The sequence below is a fragment of the Triticum dicoccoides genome, chromosome 6B (assembly GCF_002162155.2).
Source record: "Triticum dicoccoides isolate Atlit2015 ecotype Zavitan chromosome 6B, WEW_v2.0, whole genome shotgun sequence".
Lineage (NCBI taxonomy): Eukaryota > Viridiplantae > Streptophyta > Magnoliopsida > Poales > Poaceae > Triticum > Triticum dicoccoides.
The window spans coordinates 673,006,838-673,029,633 of NC_041391.1; the positions used below are offsets into that span (position 1 = coordinate 673,006,838).

At 46.3% G+C, this 22,796-nt stretch overlaps 1 protein-coding gene and 1 non-coding gene across 3 annotated transcripts; one reads left to right on the top strand and one right to left on the bottom strand.

Moving 5' to 3' along the window:
* The first annotated feature begins 1,214 nt into the window (after positions 1–1,214).
* LOC119323544 lies at positions 1,215–5,830 on the top strand. Of its 2 annotated transcripts, none has more exons than XR_005156393.1 (6): positions 1,215–1,501; positions 2,087–3,022; positions 3,385–3,561; positions 4,281–4,371; positions 5,197–5,307; positions 5,422–5,830. XR_005156393.1 is itself a non-coding variant. In XM_037597227.1 (6 exons), the coding sequence occupies exons 1-6, from the start codon at positions 1,328–1,330 to the stop codon at positions 5,468–5,470; spliced, it is 1,590 nt and encodes a 529-aa protein (XP_037453124.1). In that variant the 5' UTR covers positions 1,219–1,327; the 3' UTR covers positions 5,471–5,830. The 2 variants fall into 2 exon arrangements, 1 of the variants encoding a protein (XP_037453124.1); XM_037597227.1 differs by having other exon boundaries at positions 1,219–1,501; positions 4,281–4,423.
* A 157-nt stretch (positions 5,831–5,987) lies between these two features.
* Positions 5,988–6,149, bottom strand: LOC119326848. Its single transcript, XR_005158213.1, has one exon. It is a non-coding gene; the product is annotated as a U1 spliceosomal RNA (small nuclear RNA).
* Between the last annotated feature and the right edge of the window lie 16,647 nt (positions 6,150–22,796).

Below are 22,796 nucleotides of genomic sequence, written 5' to 3' on the forward strand. Positions count from 1 at the left end.
AGATCAGACAGTTGAACTATACATTTTGCCATCCAATGACAGTCAACAAATTTTTTGGACCAACTCGGGCGTATGAAATCCACAAATGGGAACCAAATCTAGGGGAAGTTTGCAGGCGTCCGGACCTCCGCCACGTCAGATTCCGACGTGCCCCGCCCACCAAAATACCACACCCAGAGGCCTTTCTCCCTCACTCTATCTCTCCACTTGTGCTCCGTATCCGCACCTTCAGAGACCGATGCCCCACTGTGACACACCCGCCTTGGACTGTGCCATCATTCCACCTCGAAACAGACCGTAGCCCAGACATGCTTCGCCCCCTGCCGATGTCGTACATGGCAGACACCACTCGCGACAAGTGTTTGGACAAATGCAATTGCTGCATTTTGACATTATTGTTGTTTATTCTGGAGCAAACATGATGACAATGTACTCTGACGAAGGAGGATGAATTGTTCTATGAGGCGTGATTGGCCATATTGATACACTACTGTATTAAGAAAGTTTCACACACGTCCTAAGATGTCTGTTTTTTTGAGACAGTCAGACAGTGTCTGTTGGACTCACACGTCCCCTAAAAAAAGTTGGACTCACACGCTCCCGTTTGACTTGCCAAGATGTACACGCTCATGTGTCAATTTGTAATACCATCTACTGTATCTTTGATCAAAATTAAAATTATGTTGTGAATCAATCGTTGTTGGATGGTTAGGAGGATAGTGGTATCCCTAACGCATTAGGGTTTAAGTCCTGGTGCCCGCATTTATTCTGAATTTATTTTAGAATTTCCGGCGATGCACGTTCAGTGGGAGGAGACGTTCTCGTCAACTACGAAGCGCTTACGTGACTTTGTAAAGTCTCAAGATGATATGCTGGCTCAGTCTCTCGGAGGTGCTCATAGGAGTAGGGGATGAGTGTATGCGCGTTTATATGAGTGTTTGAGTCTGTACTGTGTTATTTTTTTTTTAAAATATGTTTACACGCATTTAACCACCGGAGCCCGCATTTCCTTTTTCCCCGTCGACATCCACAGTTTGTGTGGACTCAACAAGCACCATTTTTATGTTCTTGACTCGTACCCAAAGTCAATGGTTCAAGGTCGGGATAAAAACCAGTCCGGCCGGCAACCATCGCCCGCAAAAATAAATAAACGAATTCCGAAGCGAAAGCAATCTATAAAGCGCGCAGATGTAAAAGGGACAGCGCCCCGCACCCACGGCACTTCCCAGCCCTGCTCTCCCCTCCCCCTCCCCTCCCCACTCTCTCCCCCAAATCGGAGAGCGGAGGAACCCACAGACCCATCCATCCATCCGGAAAGTCGAGCGAGATGGGCGCCGCGAGCAGCAGCTGCGCCGCCGGCCCGTCGTCGTCGTCGCCGCCGCCGCGTCGCCGGCCGCGGATCGGCCTCGGCGGGTGCTTCGGGGCCGGATCCTCCGCGCGCGACGGCGGGGGCCTCGCCGCCGCCGCCGCCGCGGCCGCCTCCTCCTCGCGCGCCCTCCAGGTAGTCGCTCCTGGCCTTCTAGCGCCCCGCCGTCGCTTGGCTTGAGGTACCGGGGACGGGGAACAAGGTTCGGTCGCCTGGTGTCGAGGGATTTGTCGGTGGTTACTGTTCCTGGGTCGTGGGATTGGGGATGGTGATTCTGGCAGCGTAGCTTTGGTTAGGAGAAGCCATGGACTTGCGTCCGGAGCTTTTAATCACCATTTCCTTCGTACCGCTGCTTGCTCAATCATGATGAGTAGTAGTATGGGCTATGGACGAGGGTTGACTAGCTGAATGAACATTTATGTCCCTTCCTTACACATCCGTGCCATGCAAACATGATTACCTGCCTCTGGATTTACTAGCCTTAGCTATATTTTCAACCCTCATAATGGACATGAGTGGAGAGCTCGCAGAATCTGTCATTCCACACTAATAGTATCGGGTCTCTTGAGTGACAAGCTGAGCTAAATCTGTGAAATTGCAACATTTCTGTATGTTGAAGTGCCAGTGGGGTTTCATGCTTTCAGTGGATAAGGTTGCTCTGTTTTCCTTCTGTTTTGTTATCTATGTTGTTGACTGATGTCAGGAAGGTGTATTGTGCAGGCAGCAACTCGGCAAGCAGAGCGAGCAGCGGCTGGGCTAGATTTCCAGCCTTCCCTGTCTGCTAAGGATCTTCGCCACACCAGCGAGCCAGACCCAAGAGTGCATCCGTCTTCAAGCACCATAAGTCACCGCCTCCGGTTCAACCACCTGGACTGTCACGAGAACAAGGAGCATGCCCTGCGAATTAAAGATGCTGAAACGAGTGGTCTGGTGAGTTCATCAGGAAAGGATGCCGTGATTAGGGGAAATCTCAGTAATGAAGCTGGCAATGATGAGAGAACATCTGGGGAAGGGGTTAGTCCTATGGCACAAGAGCTTGTAGAACCTGCACCTGATAATGTCCATATTGACGCAGTTTTCATTACAGAAGTTAGTGGCTCCTTGTCCCAGTCTGATTTCCACTCCTCGGTGATGACATCTGAAAGGATCATGCCTGGCTTGGAAGACGGCGAGACAGCTCTCCGCAGGACTTCATCCAGAGATGTTTTGTCAAGTGAAAGATCAGATGTTTCTCAATCCAGCTTGACATCTGTGTTGCCTGCTACTTCAAGCGCATCATCCATCGTTGGTGAATCAATTCCAGATGCAACTGCTAGCAGAGAAGATGTTCCAACCATATTCAGTGTGTCTCATGGTCAGATTGGTGGCAGTACAGTGCATGAAGACATGGTTAGCATTTTCTCAAATGATGGCCCAGAACACCCCCGAGATTCCAGCAATGGTGAAACAAGAAGAAATCATAGAAGAGTCCTATGGGATTCATTTTCAAGACGTGGTTCTAGAGGTTATCTAGATTCAGACACTGATGATCTGGGATTTTACAGTAGATGGCTAGACCTTGGTGATGATCTTTTTGGGGATGAGGTTGAGGAGGCACGATACTTTCATCGTAGACGCCATGGTTCAATCAGAGTAAACCAGTATTCAAGATCTCGGGTAATTGCTCTGGCCTATGACAGCTATGCCTACTCTTTCATATGTTGCGATTCCATATTTAGGAAATGTTATTGGTGTCACCATGTCCAGATTAAGTTAATTGTTGATGTTGGTTTGCACCATTATCTGAAGATTCTGAACAAAAACATGTACCTTTAATCATCATATATTTTTGTCTCTATTTGCTTTCAGCATATTCAGAATTCCGTGAACTGAACCTACTTTATGTGCTGCATATGCTGTTTCATTTCTGCACTTCTTTTATGCTTATGCTAGATATTATTGTTTTCTACTCCTTCATCATTTGCTGCTTGATCCCATGCACAATGTGTCCTGAAGATGGTGCTATTGTTTTGTTACAGATTAGGGAGCACCGTCGTGCTATTTTTGATAGTGGGAACGGACAAAGTACTGCTGCTTGTCCTTTGGGGATCCACCAAATTGGCAGATGCACCTGTGATGCATTCTTGGTCGCTGAAGAATCTAGTGCTCGCGCAAGTATATCAAGAATTGTCATGTTAACGGAGGCATTATTTGAGGTTTGCTCTTTTCCTTCATTTTTTAAATATGTTTATTTCAAGTGTTGAGAACTATTTAGCATTCAGTATGTTGAATTTGTGTTCCTCAGGTTTGATTCATTGGATTGTCATCATCATTCTAGTTGTGTTTAGAAGAACTAAGAGACACAACTGCATATATGTTATATATATAGTACGAAGAATTTTGACAATACTGCTCTGCTGCTTTACTTCTGAATTTTGGAAAATGTATGTGATTGCCATGTGCAGCTGTTACTCCAGTTACAGACTTCAGTACAGCAACTTGATAATTTTACTCAGATTCATATTGAAATTTGAAGTCACTGCATTAGACGGGAACTTCAACTATTTCCTCTTTTGCCTAAAGGTCGCGTCAACCTGCTTGAATTAGTAAATCACCAGACAACAACAAAATAAAATTGGCCGCGTAAGTTGCAGAACGAAGTCAGTATTCCAGGGATTGTTTTGTGGCTATGTCTGTATGATGGTTAATTAATTTATGGGGCCAAAGCACCACCAGAAAATTAGAAATGGGAAGTTTGATAGTTCACTTTATAGAGGGATGTAAATTGTAATTAACGTTAATTTGCACCCATTGACTGAACTAGGAGTGGAATGTTTAAAGGATGATTACTTCAATTTCACTGATCCTTTGCTGTTTTTGCGTGAGATTTCTTTCCTAGTTACTTAGTATGCTTATGTGCACAAATTTTTTCCAGGTATTGGATGAGATTCACCGGCAACCCTCATCACTTTCACTTTCCATGGCCTCTGCTCAAGCTCCAGAGGCTGTGGTCAATTCATTACCATGTAAGAGCTACAAAAAGCTTGAGACAGCCCAATGCAGTGCTGATATGGAACAGTGAGCTTCTTGTCATTTTAATCTATCTAATTTTCCTAAGGAAGCAGTTTTACTAATTCTGATATTGGTATGTTTCTGATAATTGCTTCAAATAAACCTCCCAACGGTTTTATCTTACACCTATTATAATCCAGCCAGAAACCATATTATGAGACACTGAATAATAATCTATACAATTTTAATTGCTAACTATAGGCATTGTTGACATCTTAGAGAGCTTACGAAGGAAGCATGTTTTGGTTAATACTGTCTTCCATGACACAATATCTATCACAATGAGCTAGGTGTTAAAATCACCATGTCAAGTTGAATTTACTAGACACAGTTTGCACTTTGCGGACTTTGCATGTTTTGCTGCTAGCGCCTGGATACAGGGGATAACAGTGTTGTGATAACTGATGAGTATAAGTTTGTGTGCAGCATCTAGAGACCCTGAATCGTGTGGATGATCGCCGTTTGACACCCTTCTTCTTTTGGTCTTCGCAAATCTGTTATGTCTAGCACCCATGAGTTGAGAATGATTATATTGTACATGTCAGATATTGAATTTATTGTGCACTTGAAGCTCGATTTTGTGAGGCCTGGATTCTCTAGCTAAAAATAAGGACATCTCTCCATAAAGCTATCATAAGTCCCATGTCAGAAATCTTGAAATATAGTTTGGAATTGCAAGTTAACGCTTGGATCTCTTCTTTTTCCTGGTTGATTCTTTTCATTCAGAGTGGTCCTGGGAGATGCTGAAATGTTAACACTGTGCTTGTCACTTTCTTCAGGTGCCATATCTGCTTAACTGAATATGAGGATGGAGATCAGATAAGAAGTCTCCCATGCAAACATGAGTTTCACCTGCAGTGTGTCGACAAGTGGCTTAAAGAAATACACAGGTAAGAAAAAAAAAAGGCCCCTCCTGTTGCAAAAAGACAATTTTACATCACCGATAATGCGGGCCTGTTTAGCTAGCTATCTCCTGCTAAGGTTTTGTCGATGCAATGCTGCAGGGTGTGCCCGTTGTGTCGTGGGGACGTCTGCGAAGGTGTTGCCTCTTGAAGACCTTGGGCACCGGCTCACCCCCTCAAGGCGCCTCTTGAAGATGGTAGGGCCGGCACATCTCTTGCAGCCATGGACGAAGCTGTTTGGTTGGTCTGGAGAGGGCTGGTTACCCATTGCTGAAACATGCGATTTCATGCATTGATTCGACATGTCAAGTTCCCAGAATATAACAAAGACCTGTACATATCTTTTGTAGCCTTATCCCATGTATGACATCATGTACATATGTGCGAAAATTTGATCCGATTCCACCATATTCGAGATCTATATGTATCCTCCATGTGACAATGATGAATCCAAGTCAATCTCTCCATCAGGAGACATATTTTTAATGTAGTATGAATTGTGCCTTCACTACATTATAGCCACATCGAATGGTGATAAATTCGCATGGTCCTGAAACTCATAGAGTGCTAATGTTAGTCTGAATCTGCATTTGCATTGTCCTGAAACTCATGCAGAGTGCCAATGTCAAAATTGGAATCTGCAGAATTTTAAGTTTGAATTTGAATTGGCAGGGGCCGCGCGAACGCGTACCCCCTCTACCATAAATTATGACGTCCACTCTCCCAACAAGGGGAGGTGGTAGGCCAACGCACTCGCTAAGTGCAATGCGAGCCAATGATCTAGGCCACGGCCCTTCTTGATCAGCCGTCGACCCCGTCCAGGTAAGTAAGTTTCAACGTTGCCGCGTGGGCTGCATATGTAGCCGCCCCTCCAGGCCCAAGGCTACTCGGTTGCCGATGTGGTACTAAACTACCGCGGGCTCTAGGTTGTTCGTTCAGAACATAGTGGATATTAGGGATCAAGTCCTAACAAAACTAACTCGATTACCTGATGAATCTCATCCAACTCCTCACTGACCAACGAGCCTATGAAGGAATTACTCACTTCCGCTGGAGAGCATTATGGAATTGGCAATGGAGAAGGGTTGGTGACGACGAAGACCGAAGATCCCCCTCTCCGGAACCCCAAACGGGCTCCAGATCTGGTCTCCCGCGTGAATCGTGATAATTCTTTCTCCCTGATTCTTCCTCCAAATTTAGGTATTTAAGGAGTTAGAGTCAGGGTCTGTGGGGCCACCAGGTGGGCACAACCCTCCTGGGCGCGCCTGGAGAGGGGGGGCGCCCTGATGGGTTGTGCTCACCGACGGGCCCCCCTCCAGTGGTTGTTCGCTCCAGTATTTTTCTTTTATTGTAAAAATAAATCTCAAAAAGTTTCGTTCCATTCCAAGAACTTCTATTTCTGCACAAAAACAACACCATGATAGTTTTGCTGAAAACAGTGGCAGTCCGGGTTAGTTTCGTTCAAATCATGCAAATTAGAGTCCAAAACAAGAGCAAAAGTGTTAGGAAAAGTAGATACGACGGAGACGTATCAGTGGTGGGCCCCATGGTCTCCCCTCTGGTGCTTCCTTGGCTCCCAAGTTGTCTTATGGTCCAAAAAAAATCAAAAAGTTTTGCTGCGTTTGGACTCCGTTTGGTAATGGGTATTTTGCGAAGTAAAACAAGCAAAAAACAACAACTGGCACTTGGCACTATGTTAATAGTTAGTCCAAAAAAATGATATAGAATTGCTATAAAATGAATATAAAACATCTAACAATGATAATATAACAACATGGAACAATAAAAAAATTATAGATACGTTGGAGTCGTATCACCAGCCGCGGCAAACGGATCTGGGCGGGGAGAAGCCCAGATCCGCCGCCACCGGTGACCACGGCCGGCCGCCACGCTGCCCTCGCAGCCGTGGTGGCGTAGCCCCGCCAAGATCACCTGGGGCCGCCGCCCCAACATCCAGATTCCGCGCACCAGATCCGTCGTCGCCTCGCGCAGCAGCAGCCCCTGGACGCCGCTGACGGAGCCCAGCCTCTGCAGCAGCCACAGCGCGCCATCGCATCACCTAGCCCGACTGGTTCAAGCCGTCCCGCCGTAGCCGCCACGGATCCACCGAGATGCCATCCCGCTAGACCTGTCCCGCCAGATCTGCGTGCTCGCCTCTCAAGGAGATGCCTGCCGCCACCCCCTGGAACCTGTCCGGGCTTCGCCGGGGGGTCCTCAGGTGGCGGCGAGGTGAGGGGGAGGACGAGGGTGTGAACTGTGAAGGTGTCGGTGCCGGTGGAGTTACCCCGTGTTGCCTCAGAGGGGCGAAGCGGGTGTGGGAAGGTGCATTGGATTGAAAAGCACATCACACCGTCTTCCAACATGATTGTGACTACTGGTTGGGGCGCACCCCTACCTGGTGCGCCACTTGAGAGGAAGTTGGGGGGTTGCTAGGTGGGATGCACTCCTTTCACTTTTCTATTTGTACTATGTATCGTTATTGCCTGTACTATGTAATGTTACTGCCTGAGTAGTCCCAGGGTAGGACACGTTCAACTAGCAGTTGTTTTTTTTCCTGCTTCCCGACATGTGTAGGATAACTTACAAACTGAACTCATTAGTACACTACATTTGTGTGAGCAGGTTATGAACAACACATTAAGTGTAAGATCTGATTAAAGAACTACATGCAATCCAGATCACACTTCATTCAGAAAGTCATATGGAGATGCTGTTGGGGATGCCCTTGGCGGTGATCCCGGCGGCCATGCCCTTGTCGTCCGACGTGTTGGGGTACAACAGTGTGTAGGGGAAGTTGGCCAGGCCGATCCGGTTCTTGAGCAAGGGGTCGCAGTTCCTGCCCACCACCTCGCTCTCAATTCGCACCAGCTTCTCGCCGAACCGGCCGAACGCCCGCACCACCTCCGCGTCGGACGTCCACGCCGGCGTGTCCCGCTGCCCGAGGTATATCTCGTCGGACGAGTGCTTGGACAGGATCTCCAGCAGCGAGATGCCCAGCAGAGTCTACAGTTGGCTGGTGATGGTGCGGATGAAGAAGCGCTCCGGCTTGCGCTCCAGCTCCGCGTACTCCTCCGACCCCGGCTCCGGCATGGCCTGACGGCTCACCGTCGGCCGGTTCGGGACGTAGCCCGCGTACGAGTACTGCCCGAAGTTGACGGCGGCGTGGAGCGCCGACGCGATCCACACGATGGTGGTGCAGGCCTTGGTGAGCTCTGCCACGGTCTGCATCGCCGGCCACCAGGCGGCGTCCTTGAGGTCGCCGTGCCCGACCTCGCGCACCTCCTTCCACCACGCCTGCAGCTCCTCGTCGCCCTAGACGGCCTCGTCGTCCTTGTAGTAGATGGCGCAGTAGTCTGTGACCCACTCCTCAATGGCCTGCCAGATGGCCAGGCCGTCCGTGGCGTAGGGTAACCGGATCCGACTATGCGCCATACTTCAGTACCGCCCACTTCAAATATAGATCCACCGCCCTGGTGGCGGGGAACGAGGCAAAAGAAGTTTCTCCATAGTTCGAAGTGAGCCTTGCAGTCTAAATATAATTCGCAAAGGGCGACAAAACCAGAAATGTGCAGAATGGAACCTGGTGTGAGGTTGTGCAGCTGGATCCCATAATATCACGGTAGATCCCTGAGGAAAGGGTGGATCGGGAATCCTACGCCCCTCAGAAGGAACGAGATGAAGCATACCCTTTCCCCTTGGCCGGGGTTGGGGAAATTCTCCGCCAATGCACCATCACCCATAGAAGTTAATCCCGCCCGTACGGAGACTAGATCCGCGGGAGGAAGATATCCTTGCGTCTGGAGACGATTGAGCTGAAGGTGGGATACAGAGCAACTTTGCCATTCCCCCTCTTGAGGGCCATGAGGACGCGAGGAGGAACCAGGGGCACTAGCCATGGTTTGAGTTTTTTTTGTGGTTTGCTCCGTGGTTCTTGGAGCGATGTAGGATGGCGTTTGGGGATCTAGCATAGTTATTTAAGCGTCGTCCATGCCTATTAAAAGGGTTAAAATATAAAGGTAACGGACCATTCGCATTCGCTAAGACGCGTGGAAATCGAGGCGACGACTGGAAGGCGTCATAAGGACTGGACACAGAAATCGATGTCGGGCTATCATCCATCCGGATTATGTTGAAGAACCCGCCTTGTAAAGCCGAAGACTCAAGTCCGCATACTCTATCGAGAGTCCTGGATTTAGGAGTCCCCAAGTGTCTGGCCCAGGAGTACAGGTCGGGCTAAGTAGGCTGTGAAGATCGAGCAAGAGATCATCCACATATAATATTAGAAATGCTAGAGAGCTCCCACTCACTTTCTTGTAAATACAAGTTTCTCCAAAAGTCTGTATAAAACCATATGTTTTGATCACATTATCAAAGCGTATATTCCAACTCCGAGAGGTTTGCAGCAGTCCATAAATGGATCACTGGAGCTTACACACTTTGTTAGCACCTTTTGGATCGACAAAACCTTTTGGTGCGGACAGTACTCTGGATGACCTACGAGGTTCGGTAGTAACTTGATCTGAAGTTTCATGATCATCATCATTAACTTCCTCACTAATTGGTGTAGGAATCACTAGAACTGATTTCTATGATGAACTATTTTCCAATTTGGGAGAAGGTACAATTACCTCATCAAGTTCTACTTTCCTCCCACTCCTTTCGAGAGAAACTCCTTCTTTAGAAAGGATCCATTCTTAGCAACGAATATCTTGCCTTCGGATCTGTGATAGAAGTTGTACCCAACAGCTTCCTTTAGGTATCCTATGAAGACGCACTTCTCCGATTTGGGTTCGAGCTTATCAGGTTGAAGCTTTTTCACATAAGCATCGCAGCCCCAAACTTTAAGAAACGACAACTTGGGTTTCTTGCCAAACCACAATTCATATGGTGTCGTCTCAACAGATTTCGATGGTGCCCTATTTAACGTGAATGCAGCCGTCTCTAAAGCATAACACCAAAACGATAGCGGTAAATCAGTAAGAGATATCATAGATCGCACTATATCCAATAAAGTACAATTACGATGTTCGTACACACTATTACGCTGTGGTGTTCCAGGTGGCGTGAGTTGTGAAACTATTCCACATTGTTTCAAATGAAGACCAAACTCGAAACTCAAATATTCGCCTCCACGATTAGACCGTAGAAACTTTATTTTCTTGTTACGATGATTTTCTACTTCACTCTGAAATTCTTTAAACTTTTCAAACGTTTCAGACTTATGTTTCATTAAGTAGATATACCCATATCTGCTCAAATCATCTGTGAAGGTCAGAAAATAACAATACCCGCCACAAGCCTCAACACTCATCGGACCGCATACATCGGTATGTATTATTTCCAATAAGTCAGTAGCTCGTTCCATTGTTCCGGAGAACGGAGTTTTAGTCATCTTGCCCATGAGGCATGGTTCGCAAGCACCAAGTGATTCATAATCAAGTGATTTCAAAAGCCCATCATCATGGAGTTTCTTCACGCGCTTTACACCAATATGACCTAAACGGAAGTGCCACAAATAATTTGCACTATCATTATCAACTTTGCATCTTTTGGCTTCAATATTATGAACATGTGTATCACCATGATCGAGATTCAACAAAAATAGACCACTCAACAAGGGTGCATGACCGTAAAAGATATTACTGATATAAATAGAACAACCATTATTCTCTGATTTAAATGAATAACCGTCTCGCATCAAATAAGATCCAGATATAATATTCATGCTCAATACTGGCACCAAATAACAATTATTTAGGTCTAAAACTAACCCCGAAGGTAGATGTAGAGGTAGCGTGCCGACGGCGATCACATCGACCTTGGAACCATTTCCGACGCGCATCGTCACCTCGTCCTTAGCCAATCTTCGTTTAATCCATAGCCCCTGTTTCGAGTTGCAAATATGAGCAACATAACCAGTATCAAATACCCAGGCGCTACTACGAGCATTAGTAAGGTGCACATCAATAACATGTATATCAAATGTACCTTTCACTTTGCCATCCTTCTTATCCGCCAAAAACTTGGGGCAGTTCCGCTTCCAGTGACCAGTCTCTTTGCAGTAGAATCACTCAGTTGCAGGCTTAGGTCCAGACTTGGGCTTCTTCCCTTGAGCAGCAACTTGCTTGCCGTTCTTCTTGAAGTTTCCCTACTTCCCTTTGCCCTTTTTCTTGAAACTAGTGGTCTTGTTAACCATCAACACTTGATGCTCCTTCTTGATTTCTACCTCCGCAGCCCTTAACGTTGCGAAGATCTCGGGAACCATTTTCGTCATCCCTTGCATATTATAGTTCATCACGAAGCCTTTATAGCTTGGTGGCAGTGATTGAAGAACTCTGTCAATGACACTATCATTAGGAAGATTAACTCCCAGCTGAGTCAAGTGGTTACGGTACCCAGACATTTTGAGTATACGTTCACGGACATAACTATTATCCTCCATCTTGCAGCTATAGAACTTGTTGGAGACTTCATATCTCTCAACTCGGGCATTTGCTTGAAATATTAACTTCAACTCTTGGAACATCTCATATGCTCCCACTACAAAAAAATACACTTCCGTGATGATACATGTTTGTCACGGTAGGTCGCGTTTTTTGTCATGCATGTACATCCATGACAAATTTATGACAGAATCAAGATATTCATACCTGTGCTGTCGTAGAAGTGTTCCATGACATTACCAAAATTATCATCACGGAAGTGTCCACTTCCATGACGATAAATCGCGCGTCACAGAACTGCTTTCGTCAAGGGTGACCGACACGTGGCATCCACCGTAACGGAACACCGTTAAGCTATCGGGTCGGGTTTTGGATCCGATAACCCGTTAACAGCCCCGACCAATGGGGATTTTCCACGTGTAAAATCATCATTGGCTGGAGGAATCAAGTGTCGGCTCACCGTTGGGACAGATGTCATCCACTCATTGACAGAAGGCGCCTATGATACGTCGACACGTGGCATGGCCCAACAGAGGCCCATTCCCGTGAAAAGGCCGGCCCATTTGACTTGGTCAAAAGGTGGCGGGCCGGCCCACGGAAAGCCTGTTAACGGCCTGTTCGCATATAGCCCATTTACAGCCCGCTAACTGAGGGCCCGTTACGCCCTATCCGAATTAGGCCCAGTAGCGTCATCTGGGCCGTCCAATATGATTCAGCCCGTTTTAACTTCCGGCCCATGTGTGGCCCATGACTTCTTTCGGCCCATATGAGGACCTTTGTAACTCTTGGCCCATTAACGGCCCGTTGTGAAACTGGCCCGTAATGAACAGTGTATCACTTTATACCCATTAACGACCCATTATTCCATTGGTCCGTTTCCAGCCCAAGTTATCTTCCGGCCTTCTCAGGGCCCATTGATTCTTGGGTTCATTTGCAGCATTCGGTTACATAGGGCCCGTTACTGTCATTTTCTGCTTGTGGGCCAAATTCAGCCCGTCGTTACAGCCTGCCCATTTGCGGACCGTTAATATGTTGGGCTATTTTCATGTAAAAAAACCCGTCGGGCTGTTTTCATAGAGTTATCAAATACGGCCTATTAACGGCCCGTTATGGTCCATGAATAGTACGGTCCATGATTGGCGAAATGATGATACGCCCCGTAGAAGGCCCATGGATCCTACGGCCCGTATGAGGCCCATGGATGGTACGACCCGTAGAAGGCCCATGGACCCTACGGCCCGTAGAAGGCCCATTGATCCCTAAGGACCGTATAGAAGGCCGATGGATCCTACGGCCCGTATAGAAGGCCAATGGTCCTACGACCGAATGAAGGCCCATGGATCATACGGCCCGCAGGAGGCCCATGGTTACAACAGTCCGTGTGTTGCCATGATTATTTTGGCCTAGTTACCAAAAATAGGCTATTGCGGCCACTAGAAAAACACAGAAAAAGAACTGTAGTGACTACAAGCAAACAACTAAACAAGACAATAAGGAAGTAAATAAGCAAGCAATTAAGGCTAGCCTATTACTTCTATTACACATATTACATCCACTAGGCATCAAAGTTCGCCACCAGTGCAAATATAGGGAACAAAGCAGCATATTACATACACTTGGCCGTCAAAATTGGTCACCAGTGCAAATAAACGCGGCAGCAAAACAAGAGCATAACTGAAACAACTTCAGAAGAGCTCAAGAAACGTTATCATGGGGTATCCACCATGCTGGCAATACGCTTAGCAAGCTGATTAGCTTTGTCCTGTTTGGCGCTAAAATCCTCCAACGCTTGTTGTTGCACCAGAAAGTATGCATCTGAATGCTCCACGGACTTCCGCAGTCCTTCCCTTCTTGTCGCAGCACAGCTGATCGACGTCTTTCAGCTTGTAGTTGAGACTCAAGAAACCGAACTGATTCAGACAGTGAATTTGAATAGCTTGTGCATGCGGTAGTGGCCAGTAACTCGAACACTAAACCAAGACAGGACTTTGGGGTTGTCTCGCTATCTTCAAGATAGTCTTCCTTAGCTGTTTTATCAGCTTTGTTGGAGACCAACAAGGATGTGTCACTATCCTGAACCTTATCTGCATTACTTCCTTTACCATTGCTTAATAAGGCACTCTTCCCCAATATTCTGTCAGCATTCTAAAAGAAGAAACAAGCAGACACATAACAAGTTTAGCATGTACTAGTATATGAAACTCATTTCGGTGAACCAGTTCATTAGTAAGGTGGACATGATTAAACTACCAAGTCTTCTATTGCCAAGTACTAGTACATAATAAAAGCATCAAACAAACATATATCTATGTCCTATGGTCACTGCATTGTCTTGCCAAATAAAAATAGAGACACGGTTCAAATCATATCAGTTCAAGACAAAGCAACAGTGAAAGAATACAAAGCGTGGGAAATTACACGGCACAACAAGATTTCAGATGGGTACCATGGGTCTACATGTACAACAACACTATTGGCTCTGTTGTGATGCTAGTAATGTGCACCATATGAAAGTCAACTGTATACACAATTGAAATTGAAATCAACAGAGCTATTGATAAGAGCAAACCTGTTAAAGAAACATGCGTGAACATACCTGCTGTGCCATTGGAGTTTCGATTGGATCCTTCAATTTTAAAATAAGTTCGTATCAGTAAATACAGTGATACAAGAGCAAAGCAATCATAGTTAAAAAGGCGCGCCTAGGCTCTAGGCGTTGACAAAAAGCATTGCGCATAACTACGCATAATCTGTGCATAACTACGCATAAGCATGCGCTTTGGTCAGTAAAGCGCAAGGCGGTGGCAAAACGCACAATTAACGCCTAGCGCTTTTTTGAACTATGATAGCAATGGAATCTTAAATTAGAACAGTTGTTCTTCAGGTTTAGGCACTTGTTCTACATGAACAGAGTACAGTAAGACGCAAGAATAAAATACTTAAAAATAGAAAATGAGCTCATAGACCTTACCACATTCTTGGTTCGGGACCAGTACATAACAAGGCGTTCCCAGTCATCGTCCAGTAAATGTGTCTCAGGAGAAGGTAAGGGAATTTGATGAGTTTCTTTGCTGGTGAAGTACGTTTTCTTCAGGTATTTCCGATACTGCCACCAAGCATTCTTGAAGATAGCAGAGGTATTAGCACAGGTTACCTCATCCTGAGTTTCCAAATCGGTCCTTCTCTATAGAGAAAAATGGGAAAATTTGCTGTATTATAACCATCATGGAGGTAGGATGTATGGGACGAAGCAAAGTAATTGTCATGAATAACATTACTTACACATAACTCCTGGACAAACACCTGCAACTGGCATTTTCCTTCATCTTCAGTATAATATTTCCAAGATGGGAAGATATGCATATACGATTTAACAACATCAAATGCGATAGATGCTAAACTACGACTGGATGGTTGTGCTTCTTCCACAGGAATAGGCGTACTAACTGGTGGAGTTGGGGTTCGCCGTGATAGTACTGGCCCTTTGGGCACTGGAGCTGCCTTACTAACTGCTGTTGTTTGGGAGCTCTGTGGTGGGGATGGTGTCGTGTCAACAGGAACTGTGTTACTATCGGCTGGGGTTGGGGTTAGATTGGGTGAAGCTGGTTCTATGTCCATTGCAGTAGGGGTACAATCTGCGAGAGTTTGGGTTATGTGTGGTAGGGCTGGTTCTTGTGCATGTACAACCGGGGTGCTATCTCCACCAAGAGGTAGCACTGTTTTATTTGAAGACCATGTTTTTATTCCGCTAGATACTGCCATCACCGCTCCAATTCAAATGGCTGATAAACAGGAAACATAGTTGAATGTACAGACATTGTATGAGAGACAGATGCAATAGATAGTGTGGAAAAAAGAGGGCATGAAATAGTTGACATGTATATTGTTTAACTAAAATGGATAGCATGACATAATTTCACATATATGATGTCTACCTAAACTGGATAGCATAGCATAACATAATTCAAAGATATGATGAATAACTAAACAGGATCGCATGACATAATTCACCTACATGTTATCTAAGTAATCAGGATCGCATCATTTAATTCACATATGTGATTTATATGCTAAACAGAGGGCATTCGATATGATGTCTGAACTAAGAACATGGTGTTGAATATTGTGTATATGATGTCTAAACTATGCAATGCAAGACACCGTATGCATGCTATGAGCAGTATAACCGTGCCAAGTTAGAGTATACACCTCAGTGGGGGAATAGGACTGGTCATCTGTCTCTGAATCCATCTCCGAGGAGCTATCGGGACCCAACAAGAGATCTGCTTCGACAGGTAGCACTGTCTTCTCTGAAGGCCTTGTTTTCACTCCAGATTTTTCCATCTCCCACCTAAATGGCTGATTCACAGGAAGAGTAGTTTAATGTACAAACATTGTCGACAAATGGAAGTGTAATGAAGAAAAGGATGGGCAAGATATCATTCAAATATATGATGCCTGGTTAAACAGGATGGCATTGCATATTTCACATATATTATGCCTGGCTAAAAGACATGAGACTGCATAATTCCCATATATGATATAGAAACTAAACAGGTGGCATTACAGAACATGTCTAAACTAAGCAGATGAGATATATGATGTCAAAAGTAGGCACTACAAGGTAACATATGCATGATATGACTAACATCATCATGCCAAGGTAGAGCAAACACCTTGGAAGGTAAATAGGAGTGGTCAGCGGCGTCTGAATACGCCTCAGAACAGATATCTTCCTCCGGATTACAATCTGGAGAGGGGTGGGGAGGGTTTTCCATTGAACCCACCATGGAGCGATGTCTGCATGACATTGTATTGCCGCGCAAAACTCTTCTCTTTTTCTCTACATGTTCAGCATGACTGTGTATAATATCTGACATGCATACGAAAAAATATGGTGAGATTATGTAAGGAGAGCATGCAGAAATTTAGAGTGATGGTAACAACGAGTGGATCGACGTTTTTCCGTTGAACCAAAATAGCCCTAATGGATCGACATGAATGTATAGTAATAACTGACGCAACAAGTGTACAACCTCTTTGCCGTAGCCGTGTCGACCTCAGCATCATTGGGTTGGTCGCTGAAGCAGTTGAGGCAGAGGTGGCTGTCGGAGGTGTGGAGGAAGATCTGAGGAATCTGTAGACGGCGTCCAGGGCACTGCTCTGTTGTGATGGATCCTTCTGTCGTTGGAGTAGCTCCGGTGAGCCGTAAGACGTCAAGGCTAAAGCAGCACAAGGCAGACATCGTCAATCTTAAGTGGGATTCTAATAGCATCTCCAATAGATGATGAAAAATGGATGTAAAATTAACATCACCAAAAACCACCTGACTACAACAGATGAGGTAAAAACTGTTGACTCTGAACTTAACTGTCGAAACTGAAATTAACTATGGAATCTAAATGCTACTGTCGAAACTGAACGCAATGGTAGCAGAGAGAGACTTGACATGTAGTTTAGGGAGGGCCTACAGTTCATCTTCAACCTGCACACCCCTGAGCCGCCTGCCACCACCGGTCGAACTGCCGGCCCCAGCGCCACCTCGCCGCCCCGAAACAACTCGCTACCGCCGCCCCGGCCAGCCCTCTAGGCCCCCCGCCCCCCGCCCCCACCCTGAACCCTAAGATAGATAGTGGGGTACCTCTCCAGCGAGCCCCCGTCCCCGCTGCGGGTGGTTCTTCCTTAACTCCGGCGAGCCCCCACCCCAACCCCTGAAAACCGACTGACCCAAAAGTCGATTCAGTCGACTGAAGTGTGGCTTAATCGGAGCAGAGTAGCAGCACGAGCGAGGGGGAGAGCAGCAGCAGCAGCTGGGCGAGTGAGAGATCGAGCGAGAGCCGGAGTAGCAGCAGCAGCGCGAGCGAGCGAGCGAGAGCTGGAGCAGCAGCAGCAGATCCGGCTGGTATGGCCACCGCCGCCGAAGGGGCCTCGCACTGGGGGAGAGCCACCGTGGAGATGTCGCCCGCGGCGCCGGCTTCAAGGTAGCCGCTCCATGGCAGTGCGGGATGGAGCACCGTCGGCGCCGGGAGGTCGAGTTAAGGAGAAGGTGCCATGCGATAAGTGTACAACCACTTTGGTGGCGCCGAGTAGGCCTCGGCTTCGTCCGAGGAGTCGGTGAGGATGCTGCGGTTCCGGTCGAGCAGGTTAAGGCGGCGCTGTGGGGATGGAGCAGCCGCGATAGACGAGGCGATCATCGAAGCAGCTCCTTGGAGGTGGAGGACGGGGCGACTGAACCGGCGGGACGGCGAGATGGATGATAGATCCTCATCCGGGGAGGTGGACGAGTGACGTCGAGCTATTGCGGTGGACGACATCGTCGGGGAAGAGGCTCCGGCTGGGCAGCGGTGACGTGGCGGACGGAGGAGGGTGGGGTTTTGCGGCTGGAGCGGAGAGGTTATGGCGGCCTGGGATTTTGAATGGCGAAAAGGGGGCGATGGGAGGGAGTGAAGCATGACTTAGGGACGCGCTTGTCCAAAATGTTGGGTGTGTTACAAAAGTACCCCCCACCGATTTGAACTAGCGGCCCTTTCGGCTCAGGGTTAGAAGGGGGATTTCGTGTGTCGGGATTTGGCAGCTGGAGGGAGTTTTCGCGCGCGTTGTAGTTTTGGGATAGCAAGGCGCGGGTTGTGAAGGCGCCAGTTTTGGGAGCATGATATCTGAATTTTCGGGATATAACAAGACGCGGGTTGAATTTTGGGGACAAGCCTAACATGTAGTAATATTGTACTTGTACGTACCAAATCAATTCGCACTTCCCTCAACCAAAAAGAAAACGAAAAAAATAAAACTATTCACACCACACAAAGAGAGAGAGTTGCCCCGTTTTACTATACAAATGCTATTCAAAGCTACTCCCTCCTTCCATCTATATAGGGCCTAATGCGTTTTTCGATGCTAACTTTGACCAAATATTAGAGCAATGATATATGACATGCAACTTACACAAAGCACACCGTTAACTTCGTCTGTGAAAGGTTCTTTCAATGATATATTTTTCACATTGTGCATGTCATGTACTATTAATCTTGTCAATAGTCAAAGGCGGTCTTAAAAATCTCATTACGCCCTATATAGATGGAAGGAGGGAGTATGAATCCATGTTATGTCCGATTATATTTTTTCGCTTTGCTGTATAATGCATGTAACCTACTCATACCAACATTTTAGTGCATTCCAAATGTCTATACTACCGCTGCAATTCGAACTAAATTTGAATTCGTTTCTCTATTTCAATAAGAATCTACAATCATGATTGTTGCCAACTTCAACCATCATAGTTTCCTTGCTATCCACCAGATATAAATCGGACGGCCTATAATGCAGGATGGCAGGCACACCATCATCAATAACTCCGTTTTTTATAAGAGTAGAGATAAAATATATTAAATGTAGTATAACATGTTGATAAACACACCATGTGTATCATCGTTATATATATTCACACATACGTCGGTTTAAAACACTATGATAAATTCTTCAAATATCCGAATTCACTTTTTATAATGAAGTATATATGATCTCTATTCGTCTTTTACACCCACACAACCCTCTTATCTTTGTAGCTAGTGCTAACTTTCTCTTGTGCATGCACACACACGCATCCCTCTCACCCTCCCTCAGCATTCTCTAGCTCCATCGCGCAAATTCGTCTTTTCACTTTAGGTCGTTCACCCACGGTGTGTGTAGGCCCCCCAGCTCCTTCTTTACGGCACACATCGATCGATATGCCTCTCTAGCCAGGTGTGCCTAGCACAAACTCAAGCTTCCCCTTTTCTCTTGTCACCGTCCATGCCTCACTCCCACCACTCTTTTCATCGTTCTCATACTCGCACACTCCTCCCCGCTCGATATAGTATGCCTCTTGTACCACCTCCTACATGCATCCCTCTATCTCTATCCTTCTCCTCGTGCCTCGTTTGCTTCTAACACACACATGAATGTATACTGATCAATCTCCCAACATATACCTGATCGACTTTAACTACCCCCATCGATCGACGTACCTTACAAGTTATGCCTCTCCTTTCTCTAACAAAGGGCGATTGATCTTCCTATGTGGTTATGTCTGCTTACCACAGCCACATCGTCCCCTCCCTCATCCTTCGTGCATGCCTCCTGACCCATCTCTCACACGCACGTGCACAGACAACAAGCAGCCATCTCCTCTCTTATTGATATTGCGGGCGTGCCCTCCGTTTGTCTAGCAACCCTATCCCACCATTTGTTAGAAGCAACTCCACTACCACCCCCTCCAACACTCTAGCTCTGTCTCTCTCCCAACCTTATTCCTCTCATGCACATATGCATGGATGACGATCGATCTCCCTTAATACATGAGGCAGATCGATCTCCTTAATACATGAGGTAGGCCTCTCTCCTCCTCCACACATATACCAGCCATTGTACCTCTATAGTTAATTGGGCCTCCCTCTTCCCCCACCACACACCGATAGTTGAGCGCTGCAGGTAGGTATCCATGCCACAGAGACAAACTGCACATGTCCCCTCTCACGTTCCAGTAGGCCAGCCACTCTATATCTTTGACGTGGGCACACACAAATTCGATGGCACTCTTTATCGATCACGCGCGCGCACACACACACACATCATCCCTCTTTTTGATTCTATGGACACCTCAAGCCGGTGATACCTCCACTCTCTTCTCGTGGATCGCCCCCTCTATATATATGTTATATCCAGGACTCTATTTCACACACATTGCATATGTTACATTTTTTTATTGAACCCCCCCCCCCAAAAAAAACTCTCAAGAACCCACACACTATATCTCTCTAGGTTTGTATCTCTCTCACACAACCCCACATAGGTGGTGTACGTATACAAGAAGAGAATAGGTGCACCGTGCATGTACTAACGCTTCGTGCCCAACCACACCGAGCGGGTACACGGTGGAGCTCATTTCTTTACAAAATGGCAGCCCACGTGCTAATTTGAACGCCTGTAGCGGTTGTTTACCTAGGGAGGTCGTGTACCACGCCTGCACGAAACAAAGTTTGACTTGACGCGTTGCCGCGTTATTTTAAAATAAAGTTATAGAGCTCAATGGCACAAACACAGAATATACAACGTCTTTTATGGAGAAAAAGGTACTCCGCTCACTATATACAATGGAGCCTTGCGTGCCTGGTTTGTCGCTCTTCAGAGTATCTCACACAAGGCTGCGGTGGCCTCTCTCTCTCTCTCACCGTTGGTCACTGATCCGGCCGCATCCCGTCCGCCGAGGGAAAGGGAGTGCAGTGGCCTCTCTCTCTCACCGTTGGTCACTGATCCGCCGCATCCCGTCCGCCGGGGGAAAGGGCGGAAGTGCATCGTTTCTCCATTTGACGGCGCCGAGGCAGCACGTCCCGATCTGCGGTACACACCGTTCTCTTTGACCAAGCTCCAGCGCGGCAGGGCCTACGCCACCTGCTCGCAGATTCCGCCCTCCGCCGCTCACCTAGTTATATCCCGACGACCTCTAGGTATCCCCTCCGGCCTTGCTCCACTGCCCGTCTTCCCACGTCGCTGCATGTGGATCTTCCATAGTTCTTTGCCCAAAACGTAGCTCGTCCAGCGTACTTTCCATATTGCATTCTCGTCCTCACACCGTTTTAGACAAACACAACCGTGTTGTTATCTTCCCTTAGGGCAAGGAATATGCTTCTTTTTTGTCGTCGCATGTGTCATCAACTGTTATTGGCCAGTAATTGTTTCCTTTCTACCTCTTTTTTGCAAACAGGGCTATCCATTTCACCTTGTTGCTATTGCGACCTTTTGGTGAACTGCACAAATAACTTTTTTCTTAAGAGTGTTTTATGCAGTTGTACTAAAATGTCACATGGGCAACGTCTCTACATTTCAGTGCGACTGCACAAAGGGAGATTGGTTTTGCTCTATCCTCCTCATCCAACTCCGAGCCTAATCTTCTCCAACTAGTTAGTCTTAAAAGAGACTGCAAAGGTGACCGGCTTCTATTTATGTGTTTATTGTTTCATCAGCAGTCCTCTATTATCGTAATCACACTTAATATCTTTGGAACAGGGACGCTCAGCTCTATTTTAGTGGAACTGCACAAAATGATCGGAATGTTGCATGCTCCAGACAGCTACTTTTTTTCCCAACATGCCTTATTGATTTAGACAGAGCTGGGGGGACGTTGCTGCCAATGAAAGCATGGATCAATTTTAATTTAACACCTTCTCACAACTCTGTCTTCAGTTGTGATGTAATAATTAGCTCTGATCTGCTAATAATTGACATGCATTAGCAAGGAAGTTAGTTTTTTATTGTTTCCGAAAGAGCATTGATGGCAAGACATGCGAAACAGAAGCTGAAAGCTCACACCATTGTACAATTTCATGTCTCGTTGGAAAATTATTTGTATAGTACGCCAATTATGTAAACAAATGATGGAAGCTTGATAGCATTGCCAGAAGCCTCTTCATCATCCGGGTCCATGTGCCATGCACAAAATTATACTCTTTCGTTCCTAAATATTTGTCTTTTTACAAATTTCAAACGGGCATATTTTAGAGTGTAGATTCACTCATTTTGCTTCGTATGTGTACTCCCTCCGTTCCTAAATATTCTATTCGTCTTTCTAGAGATTTCAACAAGTGACTACATACGGAGCAAAATGAGAGAATCTACACTCTAAAATATGTATATACATCCGTATGTGCGAGTCCATTTGAAATCTCTAAAAAGACAAATATTTGAGTAGTCACTCGTTGAAATCTCTAGAAAGAAAAATATACTCCGGAGTATATTTAAGAATCGAGGGGGTAGTGCACAACCGCATGGGAGACTCAACCCGGTCGTTGCGCCGCATTAATAGTGAGTAGTGAGCAGTCAAATCATGAGCCCCACCTTTCCCACTGTAAGATGCTCTGAAGAAACAACCATCAATACGCTCTTCTTTGAATCCGCTCATACTACTCCTGTTGGAAATATGCCCTACATGCAATAATAAAATGGTTATTATTATATTTCTTTGTTCATGATAATTGTCTGTTATTCATGCTATAATTGTGT